Here is a 25,631-nt window from a genome sequence, read left to right as displayed (position 1 = left end):
TGAACCTGGGTGCATAAAACGTGTCCTCAATTATGCAAAGTCAGCTGTGGGAGCTTTCCCTCCCCAAACTCTTCTAGTGGCAGGAATCTTGTCTGTTACTTCTAAGAAAACTAAAAGCTATCTCAACAACAACAACAACAACAACAACAACAAAGCACATCAAGAATCTTCAGTAATTTTTTTTTAAACATGTTCTTCAGCTACATACATGATCCTCATGTCTTAACCACAATCATAAAACAAGTGAAGAAAATCTCAAGTCATTTATTTTGGAACAGTTTCAGCATTTCAGATCTAGTTGCCTCCATTCTGGTACATCAGGAAGCAAAAATAAAACATTAGAAGCAATCATAAATGAATGGTAACATTATTCATTTAGGATCTAACAGCCAAGTATGGAAGGATTCACCCCAAATTCTCTATATCCTTACCTAACAAAGTGTAAATGGCTTTTTTCTAGAGCGACTCATCTTGTAACAATGAAACATTCAAGTGTAATGTAAGACAGAAAAAGGAAATCCTTCCAAAAAGTTTTCTTAAACTGTCTATAGCACACAATTACATAGATTTATTTTTGTCATTCTCCAGTCCATTCTCTTAACAAAAACTTGGTTTGAATCACTAAACCAACAGCAGACTCCACACCATGCAATTAACTCATACATATGAATATCCTGAGGAGCTCAGAAAAATCAGTAATAAAGTGTTCTTGATTTCTTTTGCTATCATGTACTTTGTTCATATTTAATCACAGCAATTATTTCTATTGTACCTAACCCTATAATTTTATATTATACAGGATGATAGTTATTTGAGCTAAAACAATTGCTCACAATGATTTCTGCGTTTATTCTTATTGTGATTACTGTCATTTCAGCTCTCTCACTGCAAGAGCAAAGCACTCAAAGTTACTCAGGCACAGACCATTTAATAGCTAAGCCATATTTTTCCTTGGGATTCAACCATCAAAAATGAAAATAATGTTATCGTATCCCTCTCATACTTGTCAATAAAAATTATAATAGAGCCATGAAAAAGCTACTATATTCCTTATATCTCTTTGAAGTATCAGAAATATTTATTTATTGCCAAAGAACGGCTTTTAAAGTTACCATTAGTAAGAAACTTAACATCACAGAGCTCAAACTGGGCTGAAATCAGAGAACAGTTCCTCTTTATCTACTGCCTCTCACTCTATTACATCCTTCTCAAAAAAGACTTATTCATGCTCTACGACTGAGTTAGATATCTACACTTAACACAACACAGGATCTCTTTGTCACTAAAAACATTAGGCTACATGTAATCCTAATAGTGCTCATAAGAATGAGAAGACTTGATTATCTTTAAGGTCTTTTCCCACCTGAGCAATTCTGTGATTCTATGTGATCCTCGTCTTGTGAGTTTAAGCTAGGTCTTAATTCACTAGAGATTAAGTGTTGCACACATGTTTTAGATGATACAGATGCTGGTCCTGAGAACTTACACGCCAAAAAAACAATGAAAATACTTCACAGGAAAGTGGGGAGATCCCACAAGTTCAGAGCAGTTTCAGATGCAGCTGATGCCAATGAAGTCTGTGAAGAGTGGCTGATGACATACCAGAAGGCTGTGCAGCCATTCAGTGAGACCTGGACAAACTAGTGTGTTGGGTGGAGGAGCGTGATGAGCTGCAATAAGAGCAAGTAGAGTCCTGCACCTGCAGAGGAACAGTTGTATGCATGAGTACAGGTTAGGGGCTGACTTGCTGGAAATGAGCTCATGAAAATGACCTGAGTGTCCTCAGCAACAAGAGGTTGACATGCTGCCTCATTCCCTTTTGGCCAAGAAGACTAAAGGGATCTTGGGTTGCATTAAAAAGAGCATGGCCGGTAGTTCAAGGGAGATTATCATCTTCCTCTGCTATGCCCTGGTGAGGCCACTGGAGTGTTGTGCTCAGTTCTGAGCTCTGCATTTCAAAAAAGACATGGATCTCCTAGAGAGTCCAGCAGAGGGTCACAAAGGTGACTAGGGGCCTGGATCACCTTGTGTACAAGAAAAGGAAAGGGCTGTGGAGTCTTCTTCTCTGGAGATATTTAAGACCCAGCTGGACGCTCTCCTGTGTGATCTATTGCAGGTAACATGCTTAAGCAGGGGGTTGGATTTCACAATCTCCAGAGGTCCCCCCCAACCCCAACAATTCTGTGATAATTCTGTGACTGCATGAGTATGAATGGAAATCAAAGGTATCTGTGATAAATAGAGGTATGGATGTAGAGTTTGTCTGTACAGGCAACAGAAATGAAATGTTTAACCAAATCTGCTTATCAGAAAAACCATGGAACTCTGGCACAGTGGCTTTTTATTACTTAATGGAAGCTAAAGGGAACAGCTATAGCTGTAAGACATGCAAGCAAGCAGTACATTATTTTATCCATACTCTAAGGCATGGATTATTAAATGAGTCATAAACAAAAGGAACAAAATAACAAATATTTTTAAAACCCAATAGTTCTGCTCTTTCCTGGTATCTCATACATTTGAGCTGTAAAGGCAGACCTTCATGCAAGAATTTCATTCTAAAATGTATTAGCAGATATCAGGGAAGACATCTCTAATTTACAACATTTTCCTGGGGGCAACATAAATGGAACATCTGGCAGGAGAAAACAGACTTGACATGAATCTTGAGCACAACAATACAACAGAGAGACAATCAGACTAAATTAGAGTTATCATTAAGTCCAACTGATAGGATGAAATTCCTAGAAAACTGTAAAACATCTGAACTCAGCAGTAAATCTTTTTGACCCTTTAAGTAACCATACCTGATACTGTTAAGTAAATTTCAACAATAGATGGTCAGTGAGAATTATTTATGCCACTGATTCATTAAAAAACATTTGTAACTGGCATTATTTGATAATATATGTGCAATACAACATGTAGAAGAAAATGGTTTATTCTCAGCAAAGAACGTGGTGAGTTACATGGACAATTCTCACCAATGTTTAAGGGAGATGTGAACTCAGTATTCCTGACACACACACTGCTATGAGTTAGCAATACAATCTCATTGCTGGCCTACTACTAATAAACTACCTAAGTGGGCCTGGAACCAATGATCTTGCTTTACTTTCCTGGGAGCCACAGCAGCTACTCAAATGAACATGAGGTTAATACTACAACCAAAAGTGATAATATGGTCATAAACATAAAAGAACATTATTAAAATGGAGAAATTATTGCAATGTATTGAAAATTGTTTCTGGTTTGCAGACGTGAAAGAGACTTTGTGAGTATTGGGAAAGATTCCCTTACAGTCTGCATAAAAAAAGATCCTCTTAAACAAGGATAGAAAATTGCCTCCTACACTCAAGTCTGTTTACATTACCAAAGAAGGTTGTGGCAAGGTGAGGGTCACCTCTCTTCCCAGGTAACAATGATAGGATGAGAGAAAATGGCCTCTGAATGTGCCAAGGGAGGTTCAGATGCAGTATTAGAAAGAATTTTTTTTATCAGAAAAGTGGTCAGACCCTTTATAAGAGGCTGCCCTGTCACCATCCCAGGATGTGCCCCTAAGCCTAGCAGACAAAAGGTCAACAGGCACAGGGACTAAAAGTTGAAGCTAGAGGAGTGTAACACAAAAGCAAGTTTTTTAAAAAAAACAACAGAACATTAATGGTAAAATAAGACACTAGAGTTATTTTGATGGAGGTCAATACAACCAAGAATTCAAGCTCTTTTCCTAGCTTCAAAAGAGACACAACCAGTTGTAAAGGATGTTGGCTTCTTCTATCAATAATACCAAAAAGAGCTATAAAGATACAAAGCCTTTCCTGAAAGACTTATTGACTCATTGAAACATGCACAAGCCCCAGAACATGAAGGGCCGTGGTCCCTTTTTCTCTACTGAGCAACAGCTAGCATTGCCAAACAATCCCCAATTACTAATGCTACCACGTCAGGCTGCTCTGACCCAGGAGGCAGGCTGTTTATCACAGTTGACTCAGCACAAACCTGAGCACAAATTAGATCAAAGATATATCCAGCTCAACAGAGCCACAAAATTGAATTATTTTAGTTTTCATTCCTGACACTTTAACCTCTCCTTAACCTCAGTTAACTCCACTGCAATTTCGATCTAGCCCAGCAAATATTATTTCAGATTTATTTAAAAAAAAAAAAACACCATACAGACAGCATTTTAATTTAAGCAATAATATCCAAAATGATTATACAGTTTTCCTAATAGTGACAAATTAGAATACATAGTCGTGCAATCAAAACTCATTCAATTCTCTGAGCAGCACATCAAGTCTAGTAGACATTTTTACACAATATCCAACTTCAAGGTGACAATTAAGAAGTAAGATCAGAATTTTAAAACAAATCTCAAATAGAGTTAGCATGTATCACTTTACACTTAATTGAACAGTGCATTCCCTTTGCCAGGCCTGTATTTCTAAGCACCAAATGTTAAAATTAAACTGTTACAATATTCTCAGTGGTGCACTTGCCGCATTTTGCCTCCATATTTTAATAAGAAATACGTTCTGTAACTATCAAATAGGGATAATTAAAGGAAACAAACCACGTAATTGCAGCTCTCTTAGCTAAACCACTTAGACTTCATATCTGTAATATATTCTGTCAAGTTGATTACATGACACATAATAATAATAATGGCTCATTCTGCTTTTAAGCTAATAATCCTCTAGCTCACTGTCTGATACTAGAGATGAATTACGACATATAATTAAAATACAGACAAGCATAAGATACAGGCAAAGGCATATGAATAAAGATGAAAAAAAACAACCAAAACAGGAAGCTTACAAACAACAGGGTTCCAGGTACTAGATGAAGAGTGGGTTAACACCAGAAGAGTGAAAAAAGCACCAGCTTATGGAAGATCAAAGTGAACTATGCAGAACAACAAAAGTGGAGCATCTGGACTAAGTCCTGCAAAGATAAAGGGATCTAGAGGAAGCTATAAAGAAAGAAACATGACAAGACGACAGGATTTCTGCTAGCCTACAGCATGAGAAGCAGCACTAGGATTTAGGGATGAGAGAAGGAGAGCTGTCAGTGTGAGGTCATGATACAAAAAAATGGATTTATTCCTATCAACAATCTGTTGGAACAATCAGACATTTTGTGATACATCTATAATAAACAAGGGTCTGACAGTTTCCAATGGGAGGACAGGACTTACCACAATGCATATGACATGGTTTATACGTGCTAGTTATGCTACTGCAGAGCATGGCTTTCATTCCGCATACGGTTATATAATATATTTTAATATTTATATATGTATACATACACTATTTTATGTGTGTATATATATACACGTATATATCCTAAGTTGTGGAAGTTGAAGAGCAACCAAAAAGCTAATGAATAGCTCTGTATATCTAGCCAATGTTCCTGACCTGTCATACTCACAGAAGTTTTAAAATGGCAAAAAAGATACATGGAGATCCTATTCCTTGGTGATGAACTGTCAACTTCAGTTGACAATATTTCTCTGGCAATGCGGTACAAACTCTATTTCTAGAGATACCATGAATCAGAATACAGTATGATCAATCAGATAAATACAACTTATCCTACTCTCCTTCCCTCAGCAAGCATGAGCAACACTTTGAAGCAAAATTTGCCATGCTAAATTTATGGTGAAATACACCTGTTGAATGTTTGCTGTATGTATGTTAAACACACGCAGTTAGACTCTGAATCTATCACATGTAAGTAGATCCAACCAAATTTTTAGGATGTTACATAGTCTATAGAGCACAAGTGCACACTGCTTGAAAATCAGGGAATTATTTTCCATATTCTTCATTAACAATTTGAATTAAAATTCTGTATTGGAGTTGTTGAAGTAATTTTAAAAAACGTGTTATTTAATGAACATAAACCATTTCATACATTGTTAAAGATATTTTTCCTGAGATGTTTCTGTAAAAAAGAAGTTTCTCATTAATTTACTTGATACTGTAATTTGTCTATTTTAGAGAAATACTTGCGTAGGAGAAATTATTAGAAGTTTTGGTTGCTGGGAGTCTAATAATATGAGTTAAAATGCTAACAACACCTCTCAACATACTTCCAAAGAACAAAGCATTGTCATTCATAGAATCATAGAATATCCCAAGTTGGAAGAGACCCATTATGATCACTGAATCCAACTCCCGGCTCCACAGAGGTCAAGCCAAAATCCAAGCCCAATGTCTTGGAAGAATTCCAGCAGCTCAAGGCTATGCCCACTGCACTGGGAGCTTGTTTCATGCCTCACTGTCATCTGGTGAGGAACCTCATGTATTTCTATCTTTTCCCTCCAAATTACCTTCCTAAATTTCTCTTCCTACTGCCCCTTCCAACAGCTATTATAGCAGTCCAGAGTTAAGTATTCAGGCTAAACAGTTAATGCTGAACAAAATGCACAATATCTCATCCCACTGTTTTTAATGCAGTGGAAACACCTGGCTCTTCAGTCTGTCCGTAAGAAACATTTTAAGGAAAAATTGTATTAATGCAATCATTATTCAAACCAGCCTTCTTTCAGACAAGTCTGAAGTTAGCCTAACTCTGAGCACAGTGTTGGACTAGAGCGATTCTCAAGGGCTCCTTCCAACCCTAATTTCATCTGCTATTCTGTGATTTCAAAAGCAACTTACCAGGGGCGCACAATGAAGGAACAATTGTATGCACTTAATTCCTTAGGAAACCTGACTTCATACTAACTAGTCTTCAGCAGTGGAAATTACATTTCAAACTAATCAGTTCACGTCTGCAGCTAAACCTTCTAATTTGACACGTTTTCCTTGAAAACACCTAATTCTTTTTTATTGAATGGTTTTACAGAGTAAAGGCACAAGATAAAATAAAAATAGGTCATTAGAGGTGAGATAAGGGCTTCTGTTGAAAGTAACAGTTTAGCAGTTCATCCGTCATGGATTCTTCTTTGCAACACAAAACAAAAGTTAGATTTAGTGCACCCTTCTACTTCTCCCTCATTTTTAGAAGCTGCTAATACTGAGGAATATAGTATATGATACTTTAAATTGAATGCAAATGGTAGAAAGTCTTTTTAATCATTACTGCAAACCATTCACATTCATAAGATTGGAATGTTCAGAATTCAAGAAAAAAAAAGAAAGATGCTAAATGGAAATAGCTGTTTTATGAAGATTATTTAAATATTGATTCTTACACTAAAAGACTGGTTATCCTTTCAAAACATAAGCACAAAGATTTGCAGATCTACATATGCAGCTTTCTGCAATCTTTTACTTGCCACACGTCATGTTACTGTGACTGTCTTAGCTGGTTTTCAAGTTCCACAAAATCATGAAATCAAACAAAACAAAAAATCCACCAAGCATCCAACATTATATTAAGAAAGGTTTCCTCTCCTATCATTGGAAAAGTTGAATTTCCCTCTTTACAGCCTGTCAAACTGATACACAGGAAGTGTATCACTTCTAGGAAGCCATTACCCAATATGCAGAAGAAACTCAATGGCACAAACAAAACTCTCAAAACATGTTTTAAATTAAATGTATCCCATTTGCTTTCTTAATGGATAATATTAACAAATATTCCACATCATCATGGCAATCACAGTATAATTTCTCTTACGTTCAGAGCATAGCATTATAATCAGAGATTTATCTTCTTTATTCAGAAAGAGCATACCAGTTCATCTATTAACTGCACTGCAGTGGTATAATGATGCACATGTGCACCATGCAGCTGAAAAAGACCAGAGACCACTGAAATAATTCAAGAAAAATAACAGGTACAGCTGTTTAACCCAGCTCTCATTCTAAACAAGTATTGGATAACATGCAATAAATTATATTTATTTTATATGGAATTTTTATTTATTCACTTGAAATGAATTATTTTTCTTTAAAAACATTATATATATACTGATTCGGAATAGGTTCTTCAAAGTCAGCTTCTTCATATAAGTACGTTTTCCTTGTCCTTGAAAGCCTTTAATTTATGAATTACCTGCCTGGACAGAGTCTGCTGGATTTATAACATACTGGCGGAATGCAAGAATGCATAATAAATTTCTGTATTCTACTTAACTTTACTCAGGCTAATTACATAATTGTTTCCATTAGTAATACGCTTCAAATGAAATAAAAATGAATACAAAAATACCAACAAGCAATTAAAAGTTAAATTACTGTGTAACACACATGGTGTTCCAGATAATGAGAAGCCCTACTTGACAATCTGGTAGTTGTGGTAGTCCAGGATAATTGATTGTGAATGTCAAGAGTCTCATAATGTCCAAGAACTATAAGCAAAATGGTAATTTGTGCAATTTGTTTACTTGCTTCATATCACTCATTTACAAAACATGCATTATAAGGTACTTGAGGAAAAACAAAGCACAGAAAATCAATCTCTGTCCTGAAAGCTAACCAAGTTAATTTGAGTCAAACTAAAAACGCCAATTTGCCATCGTGCATTTCAGTCTTTGTGAGAAATGCTCTGTATAAACAATTACACATCCACACTACTTGTCCTATATTAAGTAATTTTGTTTCTGTAACTTAAGATTCATTATATCTATCAAACTAGAATACAGAAATTTAGTAGATCATCACGCTGCAAATAAGAGAATATTTGCTAAGAGAATTCTAAAATTCACTTACTCCAGGGAAATAAAATGAAACCACACATACTGTCCTACCTTCGTATCACAAATTGCCTCTTCCCCTTCCCTTTCTTTCCATGAGACACAGTGAAACAACACATTCCCTATGGCTAGTGATTCCAATGTTTCCAATTACTGAACATACAGATAGCAACTTTAGCAGGTCATACACTTCATGTGATTCAGTTGGAGGACAAAGATTACAAAAGTTAAAAAAAGAAAAAAACTAAAGATTATTGCTAGTCTTACTGTGAGTCCTCACTGCTGCCCTAATATAGAAAATTCCTCTACACCTGTCTTTAATATTAAACAGAGCTTTCCAGCACAAATATTTCTGACATGCTTTTCATTTAAGTACACTTCCGAAGTCTCTCTGAAATACCAAAAACCTTGGCAAAAACCTGCCAAGATGGTACACAGCCTAAGGCATCTCAAACTGAATGCGGAATCAAAGCACTCAGTATTACCAAATAGCACAAAGGTCAGATAAGGCAAACAAATTAACTAATTAATACTAATTAACAGCTCCATTCCAAAATATACAGAAGAACATCGTTCAGCACTCTCTAGTGCTGCAGGCACCCAGTCAGCAAGTGGTCTATGCTCAGCTGTTTCGTCAAAACTGCCCTCTGATGCAATGGTATCAGTAGGTATGTTCAGCTGAAGCACTGTGGAATACATAAAACTTCAAAAGGAGCCTGTTGCAATTTTCAAATGGATAATTAAGAAGGGATGGCCTGATACTGTAGGGTTATTTGGTTAAGAAGACTTTGTTCTACCAGACAAACGCACTGCTAATGAGCTACCAGTTTGCAGGGCAACTGTATTCTGATTCTGTGTAATTTTTACTGAAGAAATATAGCCTTCATAACCTTACCAGAAAAGCCCATGAGAAATGAAAAAATGATTTAATTCCGAAGAAAAATAATTTAATAATGAGGGAGGCCTCATTGCGGCCTTCCAGTACTTGAAGGGAGCGTATAAACAGGCTGTTTACGAGGATGGATAGTGATAGGACAAGGGGGAATGGTTTTAAGCTGAAGTTTAGATTAGATATTAGGAGGGAGTTTTTCACACAGAGGGTGGTGACACACTGGAACAGGTTGCCCAAGAAGGCTGTGGATGCCCCATCCCTGGAGGCATTCAAGGCCAGGCTGGATGTGGCTCTGGGCAGCCTGCTCTGGTGGTTGGTGACCCTGCACATAGCAGGGGGGTTGAAACTAGGTGAGCACTGTGGGCCTTCTCAACCCAGGCCATTCTATGATTCTATGATAATTTATATTTTGCAGTGTTGCAGAACAGTGTCAGTCAGTAATCACTGCAAGTCAAAACGCAATACACCCCAACATCTGCTGAGTCAAACAATATGCAACATATTTAAATACAATTTGGGGTCTTGTCTGATCAGTGATTCCAACCTGCTCTTTTCTGAAGAAATGCCAAAGAAATGCCAGAGCCAGAATGGCCAGAATGAGGAAGAGATAGAAACTGCATGCCAGAGTTGGATGGAGAGAAAAGTATGATATCTGTATCTCTGTTGAATCACATATGATAAAACTACACTCTAAAGATAATCCTGTCCTTCCCTCTGTCTCCTAAACTGCAGGATACAGTTCATCTGGTTCCATAAAGGTATAAAGGCCTGGGGGTCACAGTGCACATCAGGTTTAGGAACATTCCAGGAGGGGAGGGGAGGGGAGGAAAAATACAGAAGAAAGAAAAAACATTAAGGATGCTTTTAGGCCAAATCAGTTCACTGAGACATTACGCAGTGCGATCCTATGAGCAGTTGTGCCAGCATGGCAACAGCACTGCAGATGGCTATACTGAGTATAGGTATCAGCAGGAAGAAATCCACACACTGCACTTGCAGTTAAGGAAATTACTTGTCAATCAGCAGTCTCGTGTATTGTCCTATCAATTTAGAAGTTCACTCCTGTGAGCAAAAAAGATATTTCATGTTACTGCTTCATTATATTTATAAACATGCAAATGGAAAATACAAAATGGAATAGAAAACAAAAGTAGGCATGATTACTTTTAAAATTATTGCTAGGTATGGAAGACAGAATTGAGCTGCCTGCAACTGTGAGCTTAACAGTCAGCTTTGTTTCTCCGTCATTCCGAGAAAGATTCACCATAACAAATGTTGACACATTTCTCACCCACATTCCTTCTATAGATCAAAGAAAGAAAGAAGCATTTCTTTGGCCCCATCCAGCTCTTCCAGGAGTGAGTACATAAAATAGATTAACAGTGCCCTCCCTTGCTTATAAGGAGTCTTGCTAGAATGGTTACTCCAGCTGCAAAGGCCCTGGCACAGGCTGCCCATAGAAGCTATGGTCCCTTCCATCCCTGGAGGTGCCCAAGGCCAGGTTGGATGGGGCCTTTGGCAGCCTGGTCTGGTGGGGTGAACCAGCTCATGGCAGGGAGTTGGAACTGAATGGTCTTTGACATCCCTGCTAGCCTAAACCACACTATGATTCTGCGTTAAAACAGATCTATTTGCATCTCAGCTATCAGTCAGCTAAAACTTTCAGAGCACAGACTGCCACTTAGTGTTACCTTGCGAACAGCTTTATGGATCTTCAACTTGCACTTAACACTGCTTCTGTAGCATAAGTAACTAAAAATGTTTGAACTATACAGATCTTAAATCTCCCCATTTTACCTATGGTGCACCTACTCTAAGTATTTTTTTTGGCACAATGTGTTAAACAATGTAACAGATATGGAAAATACCATGTTCTCCTGTATCTAATTGTTCAGCAGCAAGTAGAGTTAAAATTGGGAAATATTTAGACAAGCACAAATGATAAACTGAACTGAATAATGAATTTATTCTCTTGGTAAAATTACACAGCAAGCTCAGGCTAATTTTTATTTATTTATTTTTTTTTAACAGAAAGCAGCTCACTAATAGCTCAGTTCACGCTCAGTTGGATCAGCGATTCAAATTTGTTTTATTTCAATCTAGCAATCAAAACAGCTGACGATTCTACTAATAACTCATCATCCATATTCAAATGTGTTATTTCTTCATTTTAACAGGAGCACCATGGCTTAGAGAACATAGCCCTGAAAAATGTGACTTTATTTCTTGTGCAGATAACAGATACTATTACTTCTCAGCTCTAGCTTTCTCCACTCATGACATCATTTGCTGATGCTCTTCAGCAGCTCTTCTCAATTCACAAAACAATTATTTCATTACTATCTTGTAAGTAATAAATCAAAAGTAACTTAGTCTTTAAAAGCTAAGTACTGCTTAGATTGTTCTTCTCTATTTTATTCCTTTCTCAATAATTCATTTCTTTGTAATTCTTCCAACACCTCCAGCAAGCAGTTTCATCTTTAGTACCCTTCTGGCAGGAAACAAAAGATTAAGACTTGGCTAGACAGTAGATAATAAATTTACATTCATTAAAAATCTCACATTCTTGCTCTATCCTAAAATTTATTTATCACAATTTCCACTGAGACATATCAACAGAAGTGAGTATGCTTGATGTTACTTAGCATCAATATTGAGTCATGCTTGAGCAGATGATCTCTAGATCTTCTCTCAATCACAGAGCGCTTAGCATATTCTGAAGGTACTCACAGAAGGGAAAGGACTAGTTAGTCTCAACAAAACCTCTCCCTACCTTCTTACAGAATTACTATGATCTTAGAATCAGGTAAGCACAGAAGATTGAAATACTTTCATGACATAACTGCATTTCATTTCAAGCTATTCACTAAACAGGATTCATTTGGGTAGAACATTTTTGTCCTATTCTCTCTGTCAAAAGGTAGAAATTTCTTCAGTTCTAAAGACATTAACAGAATTACAGAGCTATTAAAAATTCAGCCTGGATACTCCAGATTCTTCAGAAATAAACTAGAAGGCTTTACACTCATATGGTCAGTCCCAGTGTGCAGTAACAGCAGCCCCATCATATAAGAAATTCAGTTGAACCACAGCAAGGTTTGGCCACGAAGCCCAACTATAATCCAAGCTGATACAGCACGCACAGATCCAAACTATTTTTGTGATGCATTTGAAGAGGTGAAATCACCAAGAGAACTTTCATATTATAAAAATTCCACCCCAACAAATATTTCAAAGTACTGAAGAGATAACTTCAAATACCAGGAGCACTAACTAAAATCTGTGAGAAAAATAAATGAAAAACGTTTACGCTTCAAATAAAATTACAAATGCAGCAGCAACAGCATCTACTGAAACTACAAGGATGTATCTGTATAACCTGGGTATGATCAGACAGATTTTTTTGTTTTTCTTATAATCATACAAGAGGTCTTTCTGAATCATCCAGGATGAGCTGAGCTGATTCACCAAAGGATAGCAGCCAGCAAAGCTCCACTCAGGGCTGCAGAGCAGGCAGCTGCTGAAGATCTTCTGGCACTGCCTGGAGGCTTCTTGTACTCATAACCTTCCAGCCTCAGCCTGAGGGCAATCCACACATCACTGTGCCTCCATACTTCTCTGTGCTTTCCAGATCCTGATCCTCATCCCACTACCTCTTTTTCTATCTGTTCACAGTTTCTTACTTCACCCCACCACAGTGATGTCCAGCCCAGCTTTCATTTGTACTTCTGCCCTCGTATCCACAGCATCAAATCCCGCCTGCCTCCAGCAGCTAATACAAAAGACCAAACTAAGTTTGCAGCTCTGCTCTAGACTTTGACTTGAAGTCTACTTCATCCCTCCAGTTCCAGCCAGTGCACAAGTACTCATCCAAGTTTGTAAATTACCATTACTATTACTTAGTATTACCATTTATGAAGTACAGCAAGATCCTTCAACTTGCAACAATTTTCACGGTGCAGGAAGAGATGCGCATTTCTTGCAAATGAAATCGAGAAGCATTCAGTATCAGATGAAGTGGAAATCTACCTCTCCTCTCGTTTTTATTTCAAAAGTATATAACTTGCATTTCTACCCAAACAATCATTTGCACTGTGTTCTCATTCAAAAAACACAAATAGGGGATTATAACTAAAGGAAAATCATGTTCTTGACAGCCTAGCACTCTCCCAGCAAAAATACCCCTTAGTTTTTTCCTCTTACCTTGAATGATACTGTCCAAGTATTGAAAATGCTGCTAGGAACAGATCTGATATTTCAGATAGCTACAGCAATCACTGTTTATAAATCTATTTGTAATTAATTTCCCTTCTGATATGGTAAAAATAATAACCTTTTAAACAACTTTTAATTACCAATTTTGTCTAGAAAGGGAGTCGAGGTGATCTCACTGCTCCTCAGGACCTGCTCCGTTCACAGAGTGAGCTACACCAGAGTGACCTACAGCCAACCTGCAGTCAGGTGCATTCCTCTCCTTGGGCCAAGCACAAAGGTTTGGCTCAGATGAGTGACATTAGGGGTGAAGAGTATTTTCCATAGCCTGCTTTGGATAAGGTGCCTTTTGTGAAACACTAGCAGAGGAAGCAGAACACGCAATTTAGAAACAAAAAGCAAGTCTGTGACAATCTTCTTGTAGTACAAGGTGTCAAAAAGTGAACAACTAAACAATGAAAAACAACAACCAGGGTACATGGCTTTTCACATTTACATTGCTTCTCCAGTCAATTGTTGACCTCCCTTCTAACAAACCTTTCCAGACCAAAGAGAACAACTCCAGAGTATGCTTTCTTCTAGCAAGTTTTATGATATACTGCAGTAATAAAATCATGACCACATAGATTCTTGAGAAATGAAAAAAAAATTAGGAATAATGAAAGTGATTTTTCATATAATCTCTTAACATGTTATTAGCAACATGGCTAGTATCTTTCTAAATAGAAAACTTCCTTAAGCAGGCAGAGTCCTTTTCATCGGTGTGTGACCTCTGAACAGTCCAGACATTACAATATATTTTGTATCAGTGACAAAAATATTTCTTTTTTAAAATTCAATTTCAAAGTTTTCAGATTTTTTTTTTTTTTTTTTTAATATAGAAGCACTTTCTGATCCATTTTAGAAAGTGTTCGGCATTTAGTGATTTGAAGCACTGTTTAAGTCAGTTCTGGTTTATAACCAAAATTCAATGAAAATGCAATTCAGTGAAAAATGGCAAACACAGATGAATGTAAAAATGAGTGATTACACACAATATTATTGGAGGAAAAAGTATTACAGGTACTAGCCTGCACAGAGTCTGTGTAAGCCACTTGGCCAAAAATGAAATGACAGTTAGGATAAACACAACTGATCATAAAATAGCTTTGCAAAAATTAAACATTTAAGATGTTTCTTTGTCTTGCAGTAAATGATTTAATACCTGTCTGCAGTAGGTTCACTTACAGATTGGCATCACAGATAAGCTGCATTACCACAAATTAGGCCCAATTTTGCATAATTAAAAAAAAAAATAGAGATGTAGCACTCACTTTGTATTAAATCATTTTAAATATCCATTATCTTCAAAAAAAAAACCAACACTATTACATGTTGTAATGAAACAAATATCTGAAAAAACACAATGGACAGTTGTCTGAAAATAAAAAGAAGGACAGATACCAACATACTTCTGGGAGAAAGGGACACACTACAGTCCATGTTCTATTGGATTTTTTCTGTCCCAATTCACCCACTTGTAGTTAATTATACCTAATAGGCTACTGGTCCATTTTCAAAACAAGCACAAACTAGCCATCCCACTCTGATTTGCTTCCATTTCTTTTCACCTTTCACAGATTCCTTTTCCACCATTTCAAGCTATTTTATTTCCTTTTCCTACTTCAGTTCCCTGGATATTATACAGGCTACACTGTGGCTCAGGAAGATCTGCACTCCCTTATGCAAGAAATCGTTTCACGTTTTTTTTATTTTAATTGTTTTTGTTTGTTTGTTTGTTTTTTTAATATAGTAGATAGTTTTTCAGAGCAGCATGTTATGAGATCAATGGTATTTCCCTTTGCTTACTTCAGTAATTAAATTGCACCAACATTACACAGTTCCTTCAACAGGCCTGTTTCTAAGACAATCTCACTGGATGTTCAAGCTCCTTAAACAACAGGTAATTATTTGCTGCTGCCCAGCCCATTAACCACTGCTTAGCATTCACCACAGAATCAACGACTAAATTTGTCTTTTCCATCAATACTTTCCTCCACTAATAAGCAATGTTTAGCATGTATTGCTTAACTGGAGCATTTCAGTCTTTTTAAATAGCTGTTTTTTGTAAAAAGTCAAGAATTTTCCCTGGAAACAACTTCTGATAGTGCTTCTGGGAAAAGGTATGAATGTTATTGAGCACTTTTGACGAGAGCTGTAAAGAAAGACCTCCTCAGTTTATCTCCTTCAGGAATATGACACAGCTGAGACCATGCTCACCTCTCAGTGAGCATTACTAACTACTACTGCTGTCCCCAGCACTCCATCTAGCAGTGAGAAACACAGAGAGGCAAAGGGAGGGATGGAAAGTGCAGGGGGTGAAAATAAGTCCACAGAAGAGAGAGTAACAGATAGTGAGAGCAGAGATAGCAGTGTTCTGAAGTAGTTTTGCATCTCAAATATGTGTCCCTCTGTGTAAACACTCTAAGCAGACATCTATAATCTAGGGAAGTCATCCTGCCCCTATACTCAGCATTGGTGGGGCTTCACCTCGAGTGCTGTGTTCAGTTTTGGGCACCTCAGTACAGAAAGGACATTGAGGTGCTGGAACAGGTCCAAAGAAGAGCAACAAGGCTGGTGAAGGACTTAGAAAATAAGCCCTGTGAGGAGAGACTGAAGGAACTGGGGCTGTTTAGTCTGGGGACGAGGAGACTGAGGGGAAACCTTATTGCTCTCTTCCAATATCTGAAAGGTGCTTACAGTGAGAGCAGAGATGGTCTCTTCTCACTGGTGACAGAGGGGAAAAGGCCTCAAGTTGCACCAGGGTAAGTTTAGATTGGATATCAGGAAACACTTCTTTACAGAAGAGGTTGTTAAGCACTGAAATAGGCTCTCTAGGGAGGTGGTTGAGTCACCATCTCTGGATGTGTTTAAGAGCTATTTGGATGTGGTGCTCAGGGATGTGATTTAGCAGAGGGTTGATAGTTAGGGTAGTGTGGTTGGACTCGATGATCTTTAAGGTCTTTCCCAACCTGACAGATTCTATGATTCTATGATTTACGTCTGCCTTAAATTTTCAGGCCAACAAAACAAAGAGAAGGATTTCTCTGTCAGCAGCATATACTGAGATAGCATAGAGGAATGCTGACATGAAATGGAAATACGTATTTATTTCTTAATAACATTACTTTCAGAAAATTATTTTCATGTTACTTACTTTAGACTATTATAGACAAAAGACACTTGGCTGTCAAATTGTCTACTAAGAAAAGCATGCTTAAAACATAAATGCAACATTAGATTCACACATTCATGAAAATCAAAACATACTGAATCACTGAAACCAATTCAGATTTGCTGAACTTCAGAAAAACATGTAACACAACATACACATGTAAGCAGGCCTCAACAACATGCAATAGCAAACTCATTTTGGATGTTCTGCGCGTACTTACAGGTTGAGCAGACCAGCAGCGCTCTCACCATGAGCTCACAGGGTAACTTCCACTTCTGCTCCACTTTGGAGGTAGCAGCTGGAATGAGGATCTCCGCAGGGACGTAGAACTGAATCGAATAGGTCACAAAAATCCCAAAGGAGTATAGAATTTTTACAGACTGATACAACCTGTTCAAAACATTTACATACATTCATGTAAGCTACAAATTCTTCATAAAAAAATTAGCTTGCCTTTTTTTCCTCTCAAAGTATTTTCTATCATTTGACATTTGAGAACTAATTAATAGCTAAGCAAGTAGACTCCTCACATTTTTAATTAGATCAGATTCTTTATCTCATATTTCATCCATGAACACTCCACGTATTAACAAGCTGTCAGCTCTATCAAAAATGTAAGCTAGGTAGTACAATATTTTTCTCTTCTTTATAAATTTTATCAAAAATCCCCACAGTCGTTAGCTAGAAACACAGGTAAAGTGACCAGCATTGTCATCTCTAAGAGTAACACTGATTAATGACGGTGGCTTTTTCTAAAATCGCACGTAAAAAAAAAAAAAAAAAGAAAATACATAACTACAACAATCTTTTCCAAACAGAAGGAAGATGTAGGCAGCATGTTCCTTAAAAACCTTTTCATGTGGGGGAGAGGATATCCCATTGTATGGGGCTGCTGAATCACAGCCTGAACCTTTGATTGATCACCTGAGGCGAGCAATAAGTCAGCCACTGCAGGAAGGGGTGGAGCCTGGCTCCACCTCTCCTAGACCCATTTAAGAGCTGACTGCCAGTGGGGAAGGATCTCTCTCTGGAGATCTGTTCCATCAGGAGTTCATCTCACAAGCCCAGGACAGGGTGAGTGACTTTCTCTCATTTCCTCCAATATAAATTATATTAGCCGAGCTCCTGGATATATACATATACCATCTGTATATCCATTGATTAAACACCCATGAAATTTTACTTAGCAAAATTGGAAGAAGTGCTTTCTTAGGCTGGAAAATATCCATAAAGACAATCTGCTTGCAGTCTATAACCTTCTCTTCAAACAGAAAGAATACAGAACACCATTAAATTACTGTGCCACATCAGAAAAGAGAAAAATTCTGAGGAATTTTGATGTAGGTTGGATCAGATATTTTGAGGCTGTCAACCTGTAAGTAGAGGCCGCAATACTGAAAGTCAGTAATATAGGAAAAAACACTGTTTTGTGCCAAAATATCATGTGAATAGGATTTCAGAGATTTTATAACAAAACAAGTATCAACTTCTACAACTCCAAATTACCCAATCTTATGCCAGTAACGGACTGGCAGAAGATGTTACAAAATGTTACTATGAAAATTATTCATGTTTTATTTGTTTCTTTTTTCTCTAAATCAAAACCTCCAGAAATACCTCAAAATATAAGCTTGTATTCAATCCTGTCTGTAAACCTAACAACTAGTCACGAACCTTATATGCTTTTTTGTTTTATTCTAATAAAACAACCATGACATGGACTGGCAAACAGTCACAGACATAGCGAGGTACCTGTATTTCCCTGAGATGCTCTAAACTCCAGTACAGGGTTCAGTTTCAGAAGAAGAAAACTGCAATGCGATTCCACCCAAATCTGTACTGGAGTTGCTACTAATTGCTCCTATATTAAAGAAACTCATGGTAAAGAATACATGTAATGCATCTGTGGATATTATCAAACACAGTTATATGCAACCATGAGTGAAGTCAAGCTTCCAATTCAGAGTAACTTCCAAAAATTGGAGAAAGTGTTGGAAAAAAAAATACATAAGATGTTATACATAAATCGAAATAAAACCTTCAGAAAAGGTGGACAGATAACAAAAACACTGCTGCGATATCTATCTTTTTCCACAATCACAGAATCATAGAATGGCCAGGGTTGGAAGGGATCTCAAGGATCATGAACCTCCAGCCCCCCTGCCACATGCAGGGCCACCAACCTCCCCATTTAATCCTAGACCAGGCTTGTAATATCCTGTAATACTTGTAAGGAAGTATACTCAAAATATACATCAAATGTTCAGCCCTAGGAAAGCACTGTGCGCTTAGAAAAACCTGCACTTAAAAAATATATAGCTATATAGCATTATAAAACTATAATGAGACAAATTAGAAGTTTAAAAAGTATGACCTATTGGGAAAGCTTGTAGCTGAGGACTGTTTAGTCTGGAATAGTTAACACTGAGGGAAGGTAGAACAAACTCCTTCAGATAGTTGAGACTGCTGTACGAGGCTGAAACACTTTGCCATGTTCAAATAAAAGTGATAATACTAGTAGGCTTAAATGGCAGCAAGTGAGGTTTATTTCAATGTTAGGAAAGGCCTTCAAACAGAAGATAAAATGAAATGCTGTCCCAGATAACTGCTTGGGGGATTACAGACTCCATCATTCAGCATTCTGAAGGATATGCTATACACAAGTCATGGTTTTGTTATGCTGGAGTGATTCTGAGCAGAGGAATGAGCTTTAATAGCCCTATCAATCCAGCCTGCAGTGCTTCTCCTCTCACATCTGCAAGACAGTTCATCAAGTTTTCTTTTGAGTTTTGATGATAACAAAGGACTGCTAGAAAAAATAAGAAGTCAGTAATTTTTATTATCTGAACAAATTTATAGAAGTACAAGTGTCTATGGGTGGAAAGAAGAAAAATTCACTTCCTCTTGTTTAACAGAAACTAAATTATTGGCATCAAATATTTTACCATCATCATACACAGCTACACCAAGTCTCAAATACATATTTTAAAGGGATAGAAAAAACTATTACACCATTCAAGTCCCCATGTAATTTAGCAGCCACTGCTTTGGTAATACCCTTTTTTGGTTGCTCAGAAGCTTTAAGAAATTCAGACAAAAGAGATGGGCATGTTTCTGTCAGCTGCATCCCTGCTCAGATTCCATACACTGGGATGTACACAGGGTAGCTAAAAAAAAAAAAAAAAAAAGCAAAAAACTCTGCAGCTATCCTCAGTTAACTTTTAATCTTCAGTCTTGAGGTCACTCCAGAACTTTACAAAAAATAATAAAATAAAAATAAATTTAAAACAATAACAAAGCTTCAAGAAGAGGATTCAAAGCTTTATATACACAGTAGATCAAAGAATGTGCCTCCACTACACTCATTTTCTCGCTCTTCATATTGTTCAATTTAGGAAACAATTTTTTGCATTACTAAATTGAATTCACTAGCAATTTGCTACTACAGTACAACCAGATAAAGATGGTCCATAGGTTACCTTTTAAAAAAATTCTACAACATTGATAGATTCTGGAAGAAGTTAAGAGAAGTGCACCTCTCATCAGGCTGTGTTTTGGATTTTGTCGCACCTCTTACTGGCAAAAAAAAAAAAAAAAAAAAAATGGGAACCAGTTCCTCTACATATTTCCAAGAACATGAAAATTTATTATTCCAAACCAGATAAATAACTGTATGTAAATGAACAAAAAAATGTGATGTACTAAAATAGAATCTTTCATAAAGAAGTGGATGTTAAAGATGACCAAAAAATAAAAAATATTAAAAACGCCATACTTTACTTAGTATGCTGAACAACATTTTGCCTTCCAAAACACATTCTAAATTGGAAGTGTAAAAAGTCTCTTCTCTTGAGGCTCTGACCTGGCTAGAGTAGAAGCAGTCCTTTATTTGAACTGAGCTTACAGACTTAACTGATCTAGGGTCCATATGTATCTTCTGGACAGCTTTTTGCACACACATCAAATAAAACTCAGAAAGCAGCAGGATGTCAGTTATTATTGTCAGTAAAGACAGGGATTGCCCAGCTGAAATTAAACACATTAACCAAATCTCATTGCTCAGCTACAATCCAAGCTCATCTGCACAACCACTTTCTTATAAAAACTTCTCTGCTTCTTGCATTCAATCCAGCCGCTTATTGGCTTTTATGTGAGGACCAAATAACAAAATACCAACATATGGCTCAGTGGAAATTTGTTTTGACAGCACAGTTAATTGCACACATTTGCTCAGCAATAACGTTCAAGTAGACCCCAAGTGCTGCAAAGCTATAGATAACATCGCGCATCATAACCCACGGGTGTACCCTGAGCTGTTTCTCCTAGTTCTGCCTGGTGCTCTGGGATACCATCCAGGGTAAGAGGAAAACAGACTATTTGTTATCTCTACATCTGAGCCCTAAGCAGCTGCTCTGAGGCTATTAGCTTATAATGTCAATTCCCCACCTTATAGAGCACCAGTTTCCATCTCTTTTATTATCTCTTTCTTTGTATTAGGTCTGTAAAGGCAAGAGGATAAATATCATCACATCTGCACTGTAGCCAAGAGCTATTTGAAAATTCGTATTTGAATAGCCCTGTTAGGCAGCAGCTAATAAAGTTGATCCTGTTTGCCTGAGTTTCACAAAAAGCAGCAGAAAAAGCGAGCAACTTTGCCTTATTCTGCATCCCTCTTCCTTCTCTTCTTTTAGCAGAACTCATCTTAGAGAACAAATAAAATTCAACTTCAACAAAGGACCTCAGAGCTACCATTTAAAACAAATGTTTCACTAATCTTATCAATGATTAATACCACGTGCTATTGCAAGCAGAAGTAATTTCCCTTTCAGATGCATCATACAGACAGGAAGGGATATGGTATCTGAAGATTTCTGGTTATTAACGTATGCGAATTCCTAACGAAAGGCCACAATTAAATATTTATTATGAGCAATATGCCTCAAGAAACAGAACCTTGTCTAACAAAGTTTATGCAGTAACACCACACAAACAAAGCAAAAATAACACAAATGAGAATTCGAGCAACCAAAAAACCCCTTCATCCTTCATGACACATTTTACTATCCTTTCATGTATTTATCATTGGAATCAGGCAATTAAGCACAACTTCTGGAAAACACTGAAACTGCACAATGACTTTAAGAGTTAACACACGCATGCAATAGGTGGATACAGAACTATGAATTCTAACCAGGTGAAAATCTTTAGCACTCCTTCAGCACATGACATGTGGAGGTAAGGGCTTTGAAGTCACATTCACACTTACCATTGATCCTGTGGTAGGTTTAACGTTATGCTGCCTTTGATTTCATCCCCAAAGCGCAGATACCCAAGAGTGGCTAATGAGATGTACAAGGTCATAACGATTCCCATGCCAATGTTCAGTGCCAGTGGGAAGCGTGTGGTGTCTTTCATTCTGTTTTCCAATGGGAGTACCTAGAAACACAGGGAGAAAATTCACATTTTATATCTTCACAATAAAACCATTTTCTCCCCCGTTTCAAAGTTTGATTTATGAATTTAAAGAGCTGTTATTAATAAACAAGATTGCTCTACAATAATGTTTTTATAGTCTTGAAGCTTTATTGTATACACAGTGGAAATATTCAGTCGATTACTGAAGAGCACCAATCTTGGCTGGAAAACAGCATAATTTTGAATATATAAAACAGTATTTATAGGTTAGTAAAAATGACAAGAGAAACTGATGATGCCCAGATGAAAATGTGTATACAGTACAAGTATTGTGATTTTTATATATTTTTTTTTTTAACAGATTATGCTCAGAATCCTTCCTTTTCCCATTATGACTGCACTAGTAGTCTCCACCACAGACAAACTGATCGTGCAAGTGATTTACACACAAGCTGATGCTCAGCAGTCAGCCCTGGCTCTCCCTCAAATCCATGAACATGGGCTGATGTTATTTCTCATTTTGCTGACACTGATATGGCCAGGCATATTGAAAGCTGCTTTTCCTAAATGTAGCATAGGTGCTCTGAGTCTGAACTGTAGCCAAGCAAGCTTGCTAAGCTCGTCAATTCAAAGCGAAGAAACAGGCACTGCAAATATTACTGCATCCCTTTTACATGTATTATATAGGATATAGAAAAACATATGCAGTAATTTTTCAGCCACCAACACAGAATTTCAAAGCAGGGCACAGGAAATCCAAATAACACACATGCAGTAAGTGCCAAATAGTTCTGCTGCTCTCACCTTAAGTTTCATCAGTGTAACAGAGCCTTGGTTGCTATAATGAAGATGCAAACTGAAGGTATGCAGACATTCCTAGACAACCATGCTTTTCTCATATCTTTCTCGAGTCTACACTCATCTCAGGCCACTAATATGGGATACAGTTCAACATTAAGACAGCTGATTTGCTATGTCTACACAAGTAAAATGTCTAAGCTTCTGTAATAAAGACAAGTAATGAAGATCTAGTCAGAATAGTCAGTGGAATTAAAAACGCAGCTCAGCTTATCTTCAAGTAGGCAGGTAGCTTACATTCTGCAAATGGTAGGACACTGTGAATTAAACCAGCTTTTCACTTCTGGTTTCCACTAATATGAGATTTAATACAGACATTCAGTGTAACAGGGCCATCCTATAAGAGCTATTCTCCTTTTCATGGTTTTAAATGCATGAAAATTTACTCTTCAATTTTACAAATACACGTTACAAAAAAAGCAGGTTTCCTCCAAGAAGTAAACAGAAGTTATATATGATATATTATATATTATATGAATTGCTGCCATATTATTTTCTCCACAGTAATCATTCTTCATGTTCACCCACTGATACCCGCTTCCTGACCTACCACTGAATATCTATTTCTCATCCCATTTTGTATTTCTCACACAATGGAAATCTTGATGAGATCATTTTAGTTGGGAACGATCTTTAGATCTCTAAAAAGATGCAAATTTGGAGGCAAATTTTTCCAAATTTTCTGTTCATCCCCAATTAATTAAATGCATTAACTGAGCATCTTCATACATCTCAGAGCTTCCACTGCTAAATTTTTCCCCCACTAAGCAACATGAGCTTGCAATGTAACTGAATCTTGTTGAGGAGATGGCAGAATTTAAACCAAGAAGTACTTCAAAACTTAATTATTAAATGACAATGGTGTGCAGCAGAAAAAAAACAAAAGGAGACATGAAGCCACAAATATTAAATTTACTGTCACAGAGGCAAAGGCATTCATTCCTCTAAAAGGATTAAGCTTCTGGGACAGTACAGTGCCCATCAAGTTGTATTTTTGTATTTCACATGAAGAACTGCCAGGTAGGACAGAAAACACTTCAGATTTTTTTGTCCTGAGTTGGGATTGTATTGTTTTACCCTAACTGCTTATTAAGAACTTTGAAGAATGCAAGTAATTACAGGTTCTATTTCCTGTCATCTGAGTTTTCCCATTCTTTATTCCTACAAAATATTTTGATATAAAGAATCAACAGGTAGCATTTGGGCCTGCTGATTTGTTGCATACCTGTTAATTCTCTGGTAGTTATAAATGCAACATGTTTTCTGCTTAAGTTCCAAGATGTTCTACAGATTCCAGGAGTCCTAGTAAGATTAATTGTTGCATTAAGTTCTTATTCCAACCTATATTAACCCTACAGAACTGTAGTAGCAATCGCTTACCCAGATTACAGATACAAGGAGTCTTTTAATAAGTTCTCAGGCTGAGAGATTTGATTCCCAGAGTCTTCAAATTCATTTCCCACATTCCTGGCAGAATGAGGGCAGTGAACACAGACACGCATGCTGGGCGTGAAAAATCTGGTGGCTTTCCACTAGGACTCCTCGCAGGAAAGAGATTCTGGATATTGTTTGTCCCAGCAAAGGGCAGCAGAAGACATCTGTAGACGACTATTAATGGGAAAAAAAAAAATCTTCTGGTGTCACTGTCAGAGGGAGCTCAAATCAAAGACCTACTACTGGTACCACTGGGCTATTCATTATGATGACATTTCTTCAAACAAACAAACAAAAAAAAAGCCATGCCAATTTCTTGGCAGACTACTCATACAAATTGCAGAAGATAAAGACACTTCTACCTTTTTGGCCATATCTTCAATTAAATGGCAAAATTATGTATATTTATGACAAACACAGGCTATGATCATACTGGGAAAAAAAAAAAAAGATGTTTATATGACTGCAGAGTGCAAGGTAACAGATCTAATAAATAATTATTATCAGTAATGACATTTTACACATACACTGTGCTTTACATTAAGTTCATCATCATAGGGTCATAGAACGACTTAGGTTGGAAGGGACCTTAAAGTCCACCCAGTTCCAACCACCTGCCATGAGCTGGTTGACCCCCACCAGCTCAGGCTGCCCAGGGCCCATCCAGCCTGGCCTTGAGCACCTCCAGGGATGAGGCAAACTGCAGAATAGTTTCCACTCCCTTTCCAGAGAACAGAGCAGGAGGAAGATGCCCACAATGGGTCAGATACAGACAAGGGCTGAAGGAAGGTGTGACACGAGCTAGGCCTTGTTCTTCCTGTGCCATTCTTGGACAGCTGTGCAGAGATTTTCATTCTGAATTTCCTTTCAGTTCCTGTGCAGTCCCTGTGGCCTAACATTTTAATTAGCCACAACTGAGATTGAAATCTTTTTGAAAATGCTTTTGAGTTTATTTTTTA

At 37.3% G+C, this 25,631-nt stretch overlaps 1 protein-coding gene across 5 annotated transcripts in view; it reads right to left on the bottom strand.

The window, feature by feature from the left end:
• Window positions 1-25,631, bottom strand: part of SLC36A4 (solute carrier family 36 member 4) — a 133,046-nt gene that overhangs the window by 72,116 nt on the left and 35,299 nt on the right. For 4 of the 5 annotated variants that reach the window (XM_085216381.1, XM_085216383.1, XM_085216382.1 and 1 more), the window contains exons 9-10: window positions 22,232-22,401; window positions 17,186-17,355 (exon numbers count right to left, since the gene is read on the bottom strand). In XM_085216381.1, the coding sequence (XP_085072507.1) occupies window positions 17,186-17,355; window positions 22,232-22,401 (340 nt within the window). Of the gene's footprint in view, window positions 1-248; window positions 1,700-17,185; window positions 17,356-22,231; window positions 22,402-25,631 lie in introns of those variants that run through there. The other variant, XM_010728438.4, reaches the window with a different exon arrangement.

Source organism: Meleagris gallopavo, chromosome 1 (assembly GCF_905368555.1).
Source record: "Meleagris gallopavo chromosome 1, MGAL_WU_HG_1.1, whole genome shotgun sequence".
NCBI classification, from domain to species: domain Eukaryota; kingdom Metazoa; phylum Chordata; class Aves; order Galliformes; family Phasianidae; genus Meleagris; species Meleagris gallopavo.
Note: the sequence above shows the minus strand (reverse complement) of the source record. Positions and strands in the feature narration are given on the sequence as shown.